The sequence below is a fragment of the Elephantulus edwardii genome, unplaced genomic scaffold (genome assembly GCF_000299155.1).
Source record: "Elephantulus edwardii isolate Elephantulus edwardi_28Jun2011 unplaced genomic scaffold, EleEdw1.0 scaffold00146, whole genome shotgun sequence".
Lineage (NCBI taxonomy): Eukaryota > Metazoa > Chordata > Mammalia > Macroscelidea > Macroscelididae > Elephantulus > Elephantulus edwardii.
This window is the reverse complement of record NW_006399896.1, coordinates 1,681,505-1,691,299: the sequence shown is the minus strand read 5'-3', so window position 1 is coordinate 1,691,299 and position 9,795 is coordinate 1,681,505. Positions and strand designations below refer to the sequence as shown.

Here is a 9,795-nt window from a genome sequence, read left to right as displayed (position 1 = left end):
CAGTGAATCAGGGTTCCAGTTTCTCCACAACCTCGCCAGCATTTGTTGCTTGCTGTTCTGTTAAATTTTGCTATTTTGACTGGCGTGAGATGTGCAAAGAGGTGGTGTCAAAGAATAAAAGAGAACTCTGAGCATTTGTTAAGCTGAAAGAAGTGAGAAACAAATTCAAGACTCAGGTTGCAATACTGAGAGATGCTATGAACAAAATCTTGAATGATCCAGGAAGTTATCAAAATAAGATGGAAGGAATACACAGAATCACTGTTCCCAAAGAATAGGTCAACACTGAAAAATTTCAGTAAGTACCATTTGTACAAAAATCAATTGTAATAAAGGAAGAAGTTCCAGTCATATTGAAGGCATTGGGGAGTCGGGGAATAAAGCTCCAGCAATTGATAAGATATCAAATTGACATATTTCAACCAACACATGCAACCCCAGAGATGCTCACCTGTCTACCAGAAGGATAGCTGTTTGGCCAACTGACTGGAAGAGATCCCTATTTGTTCTCATTCCCACTCAATGCAATGTGGAAATTACATAACAATATCATTAATATCACTTGCAAGCAAAATATTGCTGAAATTCATTTAAAAATGGTTACAACGGTACATAGATAGGGAACTGCCAGAAGTTCAAGTTAGATTTAGAAGAGGCTGTGGCATCAGGGATATCATACTGCTGATGTCAGATGTATCCTGGCTGAAAGCAGAAAATACCATCAGAACGTCTATCCCTGTTTATTGACTATGCAAAGGCATTTGACTGTGTGGATCATAACAGACTATGGCTAAGACTGAGAAGAATAGGAATCTCAGAACACTTAATTGTGCTTTTAAGAAACGTAGGCTTAGAGCAAGAAATTGTTGTATGAGCAGAACAAGGGAATGCTACATAGTTTAGAATCAGGAAATGCATGTGCCAGGGTTAGATTCTTTCCCCATATCTATTCAGTTTGTATGATGAGCAAATAATTCGTGAAACTAGATTCTATGAAGAAGAATATGGCATCAGGGTCGGAGGAAACTTCATCAACAACCTGTTTTATGCAGCCTTGCTTGCTGAAAGTGCAGAAAACTTGCAGCAATTGCTGCAGAAGATCAGGGACCATAGCTTTCAATACGGATTACATCTCAGTGTCTGGGGCCTGGCTAACTTGTAAAACAAGATTAGCACTGCATTATAAAACCAGCAGTACTGATTCCATCTTGACTAGAACATCTGCTTGGCAATAAACAACTAATTAAAACCCTTGGTTACCAGCAGAAATCAGATAAGGAGATGTATTGGGCAAGTTGACTGTCAGAGACCTCTCCAAAATACTGAAGAGCAATGATGTTAGTTTGAAGAATATGATGTACCTGATTCAGGCCACAGTCTTTTCAATTGCTTGCTACACATCTAAGAGTTGGACAATAAAGAAGGATAAAAGAAGAAAAATTGATGCCTTTGCGTCATGGTGTTGGAGAAGAGCACTGAATATCCCATGAACTATCACAAGAACAGACATATCTGGGGGAAAGTGCAGCCAGAGTGCTCCTTGGAGGCAAAGATGGTGTTGCTTTGTCTCTTATATCTGGGCATGCTGCTAAGGAGAGACTATTCCTTGGAAAGGGATATTGTTCTTGGAAAAGTAGAGGATCAGTGAAAGATAGAAGACCCCTAATGAGATGAATTGACATAGTGACCGCAGTAATGGGCTCACATAGGTCTGAGATAATGAGGATTGCAAAGGATAAGACAGGATTCTGGTCTGTTTTGTTCATAGGGTCACTTTGGGTCATACTCGACTCATAACATCACCAATGGCTAACAACAGAGATAAGCAGCATTGGTTAATTTGAGTTTTTTAGTACCTCATATCTTGGCCTTCCCAGAATCCAAACATGTGATACAGGCCAACGTGCAGCAAACTTTTAAAATTTAGCAAACGTTCTAAGTTATCTGGAAAAAGTACAAAGTACCTTGGCTCACAAAGACTAAATATTACACAACACATTTTTACATTGCTTTATATTTTTTTCAATAGATAAAAGCTTGAAATTTTGCACCTGGCTATGTCAGTTGATTTTATTAAATTATTATTTTATTACATTATTATAAATTATTAAATATTTATGCACATTATCATTGACATGAAATTTAACAGGGTCCCACCGACTCAAAAAGTTAAAGCTGAACAATGGTGCCAGGTAGCCAGGTCAATGTTACCATCAAGCATATTTACTACTCAAAGTTCAAATGCATCACCAATCAGTCAGAGCTGACTCATGTTCCTCCAGCAGGTTTTTAGAGGCTTAAAAGTACAAGAAAATGATTGCTTATTTTTCTTTCTCAGAAACTGCTGGTCCATTACTATTGGACTTTCTGATTCAGAGAGGAATAATTAAACAAAATTAGCATAATTGTATAACAAGTTTTTTTAGTAGCCAATAGTCCATAGCCATAGAATGCTTTCTGGAAATTAACAGTGCTAAATAACGATATTCTACCTCACTTATTATATGTATAAACTCAGCAGAAGAGCCATGTAACACAGGAAGAAAATAATGAAAGGACTTTTAAACAAAGTATTTTAAAATTGTATTACTAAGAAGAAAACAATGCCCATTTAAATTACCTAAAAGTAGACCATGGCTTAAGTTTCGCAAGTTAAAGAAAACTAAATACCTTCATTCTGATATGTTGTTGTTATTGTTGTTATGTGCCGTCGAGTTGTTTGCGACTCATGGCGACCCTATGTACAAAAGCCCTAAACTCTGTTCTGTCCTGTGCCAATCTCATTGTCTCCGACACACTCATCCTGATTACCCCAGTCACCGAATCAATCCATCTCCTAGAGGGCCTTTCCCTCCTGCGCTGTCCCTCCACCCTACCAAGCATGATGTCCCTCTCCAAGGACAGGTCCCTCCTTAACAACACGTCCAAAGTATGTTAGACAGAGCCTCAGAATCCTTGCCTCCAAGGAGCATCCCAGTTTAACCCTTTCCAGGATGAATGTTTATTTTCCTAGCAGTCCATGATACCCTCAATACTCTTCTCCAGCACCACAGCTCAAAGGCATCAATTCTCCTTCTATCCTCCCTAGTCATTGTGCAACTCTCTGACGCATAACAAGTGATTGCAAAGACCAGGACCTGTATCAGATGCACCTTAGTCTCCAGAGAGACACTGTTGCTCTCCAGTATTTTAGAGAGGTCCCTAACAGCAGACCTTCCCATCGCAATACGTCTTTTAATGAGTAAAATATTTTCTTCTTATCCCTGTCTCAGGATGTTAAATTAATGTTCCACAAAAAACACTCAATATCAGAGAATGGACAAATTACAGGGTCCGTGTAGAGGAAGTTGTTGTTTCCTGAATTAATCTGGAACTGGATGATGGTCAAATGTCACCTGTGCTCAACAAGCATTTCATGTCTCCATGATTATGTGAGGTTCAGCCAGACAATGCTGGATAGAAGTGCAGGAAGAAAGAAGCAGATCTGCCATGAGGTAACAGGTAACAGAAGCTACATGAGTGTTAGAAACAGTGACAGTGGGGTCAGCTGCTTCCCAGAACGTTAGCAGTTGGAGAGTATAGCCTGAGACACCTCAAAAGAAAGGACATTTACTTCTGAAAAAAATCAGCCATTGAAAATCTATGAAGAAAATAAATTTTTGTTCCCTGTGTAAACCTTCATTCAAATCACAATAAAATGTGGGTTTTGTTTTGGTGGTTTTTTGTTTTGGTCTGCGTTGTTTTTTATTTGGTTTTGTGGGTTTTTTTAATTAAAAGCCCTATGTGAGGATGTGGGAGAAACTGGAACTCTCATGCACTATTGCTGGCTTTGTAAAACAGACCAATCACCATGGAAGGCAGTTTGGCATTTTTTCCAACAAGGTGAATATAGAAATCTCATATGGCCCAGATATTCCACTGCTAGGAATATAAAATCAGAGCACACATGGAGATAAGCACACCTATGTTTATCACAGCATTGTTTACACGAGCAAGAAAATGGGAACAGCTCAAATATCCACCAACAAATGAATGGATAGAAAAAAAAATGGTACATTCACACAATGGAATTCTATGTGGCACCAAGAAATAACCAACTCATAATGCTGAGTGAAAAAACTCAGTAACAAAAGGACACTGTGAAAACAAGAGGGTAACTGGGGGAATATGGATGTGGATAGAAGAAATAAAATGTAAAGACAATGAACACTATAAAAAGATCAGGACAAAAGAGGATCAACCTGGGAAGAACTGATGAAAACACAATACAACTACTGCAATTAGCAAATAGTTGTTATTATTATTGTCAAGTCAGAGCTGACTCATAGCTGACCCTCTAGTGGGGGTTTCAGAGAATTTGACTCTATGTATCCTAACTCAAAATTATCACTAACTTTGAGAAATCTACACCTAGACTAAAAGGCTGTTGTGTGAACAAAGCATGGGAACACACCATGGTTTAGAATTTAAAAAGTGAGCATCAGGGTGGTTTCTTCTCTCCATATCTATTTATTCAGTCTGTATGCTGAGAAAATTATTCAAGAAGCTAAACTCTATGGGGAAGAATACGGCATCAGGATTGGAGGAAGAATCATCAATAACTCGCATTATACAGCTGACCTAACCTAGCTTGCTAAAAATGATGGGACTTGAAGCATTTGCTGCAGAAGATCAAAGAATACAGCCTTCAATATGGACTGCATCTCAACATCAATAAAACAAATATTTTTATCACTGGACCAACAGGCAAATCATGACAGACAGAGAAAAGACTGAAATGGTCAGCAACTTCATCTTACTTGGATCCACCATCAACACACTTGGTATCAACAGTCAGGAAATCAGGGGACATATTTCAATGGGAAAGTCTGCAGTCAGGGACCTCTCTAAATTATTGAGGAGCAATGATGTCAGTTTGAGGACTAAGGTGTGCCTGATTCAGTCACTTGTTATGCATCTGAGATCTGGATAATTAATAAGGATGACAGAAGAAGAATTAGTGCTTTTGAGCTGTGGTGTTGGAGAAGAGTACTGAATATCTCATGGATTGCTAAAAGAACAAACAGATATGTCCTGGAAAAAGTGAAGCCAGAAAGCTCTTTGGAGGCAAAGATGATAAAGTTTCCTCTCACATACTCTGGGCATGTCACTAGGAGAGGCTATTTCTTAGAGAAGGACAATGGAGTATTGGTTAAAGAGAAGAAGACACTCAATCAGATGGATTGACACAGTGACTGCCACAATGGGCTTGAGTGTGTCAGAAAGTGTGAGGAAGGGACAGGATAGGACAGGGTTCAGATCTGTTGTTCATAGGGCTGCTATGGGTTGTACTTAACTCAGTGGCACTTAACAACAACAAACAGCTCAGAAGGAGATTGATTGTCCATCTTTTTCCCTTAGAGTAGTTGGTGGATTCTGGCTACATGCCTTTGGGTTGGCAACACAGCTCCTTACTACTAGGCTACCCGAGTTCCCTTCAAATTAGCAGATAGGAAAAGGATATGTATAACTGTTCAAAAATTACAAAGTGGATTGACCCAAGAGCCTCAACATTAGGCTGAAACACACCAACTGTCATGAAAACAGTCACCTTTTCATTCTTGTTATTAGTTGTTACCTACCATCAAGTTGGAACTGACTCATAGCTGATCCTCCAAGATGCTTTTCAGAGGCTCTAAATCACACAGAAAAAGATTGTCCATCTTTCTCTAGTGGAACAATTGGTAGATTCAAACCACATGCCTTTGGATTGGCAGCACTTACCACTAGGGTACCAGAGTTTCATATATAAATTGCCTATAAGTAGGAACTAACTATACATAGAGCAACTAACTCAAGAACCAAAGCCTCAGACTTGTTGATGAACAGTGCTCCTTGGGTCAGCAAAGAGATGGTATCAGTAGCTTGGAACAAAGGCAGGATAGGAGGAATCTTAAGGAAGTCAAGTTTTCCCCACAGGAAACCCAGGAAGGTCTGAGTTGGCACATTGAAGGACATGGGAGCTCCCCTGGCACCTTGAACACACAAGGGTGCTTACCTCTTCAAAAGCGCTGCAGCCCGTCACCACTATGTTTGGCCGGAAATGCTCCATTTTTGCTTTCTTCTCCATCCTGGTGTTCAGATCTGCCAGGGAGGCTTCTGAGATGATCAACACTGGGCTGCAGTCTGGGTAGGCCACCTGACCAAGAAACACAACACAGTCAGGCCTCACTGCCTCTGGAAATGTCTTAGACAAACTGTGAAGCTTAGCAAAGTCCAGAGCAAAAGCTTGGGAGCACAAAAGAAGAGAGAAAGTGCAAAAAGGGTGATATTTGACTGAGAACAGCTGGTGAGCCCAGGGACATGGCCCTGCCGGCTGAGCAGCCTTGATGGGGCTCTCCTTATTCACACTCAGCTGGGGGCATCTGTTAGGGCTTGCCAGCAATGCCTCACAGGTCTCATCTCTCTTTGTCCTCAATCCATGAATGCCTCCCACATCCCATCAAATAGCAGAAGGGCCTGCTGCCAGCCAGCTCTGTTGTTGTTAAATGCAATTGAGCATTCAACAATCTGTCAGTTTTAACAATCCATGTGACAGAGTAGAACTGCCCACACAGGGTTTCCCAGGTAATTTTTATGGATTAAACCTTTTTGTTAACAGCCAAGCGCTTAACCACTGTGCCACCAGTCAGCTATGCTCCAATAATAATTACTTTAAGCATCATCCACTCACTCAACAAATATTTATGGAGGGCCTGCCACATTCCAGCCACTGCTCTAGGAAATAAGAGGGAACAAGACAACAAAATGCCTGTCCTTAAACCTAAAGCAGACAAAGAAAATTTGGCTTGGATATGACTGGGTCAACAATCACACAACATCTCTGAAAGCAGCCACCGGCTGATTGCTCCAAGAGCCTCAACAATGGGCTGAAATATACCAATTGCCATTCATTTTTACCTCCTGCCCTTCGTCCTCCAGCATTTACCATGGGGCTCCCACATGCCTTGCACATTCAACCCAGCTTACCACAGAACCCCACAATCCTCTCAGACTGGGTAGTGCTGGAGCCCGGGTAGTGAGGAAGTTAGCAATATGAGAGGACCCAGTTTGGAAAAATACCCATGTCTTTTGGCTTTCCTCTGTGCTTCTAAAGTCTGCCGAAATTGGATAAAATAAAGCAATCATAAATTTTAAAACAAAAGCCTGCTCTCAAAGAGCTTAGAGTATAAGGTACTTTGGAAGAATTTTATGCTATATGTCAATGCAGAATTAAGGTGGTTTTGGGTCCTAATTGGTGGGAAAGGCAGTGGTCTTTAGGAGACTTTAAGGCACTTTCCAGCACCTAAAATAACCATATCACACTGACTGCAAAAGAAGAACTCTGCAGAAACCCTTGCTGTGTATTTCGAAGGTGCCTAGATTCAGTCCCAAACAAAATTTCTCATCGTCGTCTCTCACACCTTCTGAGATCCCAGTGGACCTGGCTGCTCAGAACTGACCCCCAAGGAGTAGTCCTTGTCAATTCCCCTTCCACAGTATTTCCTGTATTCAACCCTAATCTAACTCACAATCAAATCCTTATTTATAAAAACGAATGCTGAATAGTTTGCATATGCAAACCCCAGAAGCTCTTTTTTTGAAATCTCTTTCTCTTCCCTCACCATCCCCGGACCCTGTGCCTAAGGTGTGTCCTTGTGACCACTCACGCAGGCCACTGCAACATTTCCTAACTGGTTTCCCAAGGAAGACACTTTGCCAGCCAAGAAAGAGGCCAGAAAAAGAAGGGTGTCTACCGAAGTGAGGGAAAGCCCTCTATCCACTCACCTCATAATCTGGTAGAGTAGGAGAAAAGATTTTCTTTGACAGTCTTCCCTTCATGTGGGTTTCAAACTGAACCAGCCTGTAGGGTTCCGTTTTCAAAAAGTTGGTGAACCACTGAGCTGCCTCATCACCACAGTCTCTGCCCTTGATGTCAACACCGAATATCCTGTCAGGGCCACAAGAAAACATTAGGGTTCCTACGATCAACACAAGGGGTGATGGTTTACAACTGCCAACAACAGTAGGGCAGTAAGTGGCCCTTATGCAGAAGCCAGGCAGAACAGAAGAGGAGGGGTACAGAGTGGAACACGCTCTACGAAAGTGCTCCTTTTGTTCTGACAACAGCCCAAAGGTGGACACAATGCAAGGGTCCGTAAACAGTTGAATAGACAAAATATAGAGTGTACATGCAATAGAATTTATCTAGCAATAACGAGACATGAAGTTCTGACACATGCGATCACATGGAGGAACACTGGAAACACTATAGTGAGTGAAATTAGTCAATCACAAAAGGCCAAAAAAATATACAACCCCACTTAAACAATTTATCTAGAGTAAGCAGATGCATAAAGATCAAAGTTCATTTAGTGATTGTGTTGTTATGTGCTGTTGAATTGCCTGTGATTCATAGCAACCCTATGTACAACAGTTCTGAAGCCTGCCCTGTCCTGAGACAGGCTCACTGACTCCAATACACCTACTCCCACTGCCCTAGTTACTGTATCAATCCATTTCATCCAGGGTCTTCTTTTCTTGAGCTGTCCCTCCAGCCTTCCAAGCATGATGTCATTTTCCATGGACTGTCCCTCCTGGTAATATGCCTAAATTGTGTGAGATAGAGTTTTAAAATCCTAGCCTCCAAGGTGAAACTTGGTTTCACCCTCTCCAAGACAGACTTATTTGTTCTCTTGGTGGCCCAAGGTATGTTCAATGCTCTTCTCCAGCTTCACAACTCAAAAGCATTGATTCTTCTTCTGTCCTCTTTGATCACTGTTCAGCTCAAGTAATTGTAAAACCATGGCCTGGATCAGACACACCTTAGTCACTAGACTGACAGCATTGCTCTTCATCATTTTAGAAAGGTCTCTGACAGCAAGTTCCTGACTGCTAGTGCCAAGAGTGTTGATTGTGGCACCAACCAAGCCAAAATTGTTAACAATTTCAATCCCCTCTCCATCTATCAGGCTGTTATCAGGTGCCATCAAGTTAACTATACCGCCTAACTACCCTGTGAAGAACAGCTCTGATTATCTTGCCCTATCCTTTCCATCCTCATCATCTCTGACATACTCCATCTAGCCCACCATTACAGCCACTTTTTCAATCCATCTCATTGAGGGTCTTCTCCTCCTTCACTGGCTCTCCACTTTTCTGAGCATGATGTCCATTTCCAAGGACTGTGGGTAGGAAGGTTCGATACAATAAAGATGACAGCAACTCTAAGAGTTAACATTTATTTAAGGGCCCACTTTGAACAAGACATACTTCCAAACACTATGTATATTTTTTTTCCGTTTTCTTTAAATTAAACCACAGATTCAATGTATTGCCAATCAAAATCCTAGGCAGACTTTATGTGGAAATTGACAAGCTCATTCTAATAATTTTGAAATGTTGTTAAGTGCTGTCAAGTCATAGAGGATTCATAGCACCCTATAATCAAAAGTCTTGAACACGTATGTATAACTTTCATCTTTTCTCCAACGTCAGAGTTTTCAGAGGTAAGCTATTTTGGAAGTGGATGCCACTCCTGCTTCTAAGCCTGCTACAAATTGGGAGCTCCACCTCTCTTAAAAAAGGAATGTATATTATACTGAGTGAAATATCTCAGTCGCAAAAGGACAAATATTGCATGGTGCCACTGCTGTAAAATGGGACTGATATCAGGGTGGGGGTAAGACTGAGAAAAACTGGATAAATTGTGTATACTGCACTGAAACAGATGAGGGACTGGGTATTATGGTTATCACAAGAGTCCACAATTAAGGT

At 41.0% G+C, this 9,795-nt stretch overlaps 1 protein-coding gene across 1 annotated transcript in view; it reads right to left on the bottom strand.

The window, feature by feature from the left end:
* The window catches only part of MARC2 (mitochondrial amidoxime reducing component 2), a 50,578-nt gene that overhangs the window by 25,282 nt on the left and 15,501 nt on the right, over positions 1 to 9,795 (bottom strand). The window contains exons 3-4 of the mRNA XM_006894544.1: positions 7,807 to 7,969; positions 6,038 to 6,178 (exon numbers count right to left, since the gene is read on the bottom strand). Of these exons, the coding sequence (XP_006894606.1) occupies positions 6,038 to 6,178; positions 7,807 to 7,969 (304 nt within the window). The remainder of the gene's footprint in view (positions 1 to 6,037; positions 6,179 to 7,806; positions 7,970 to 9,795) is intronic.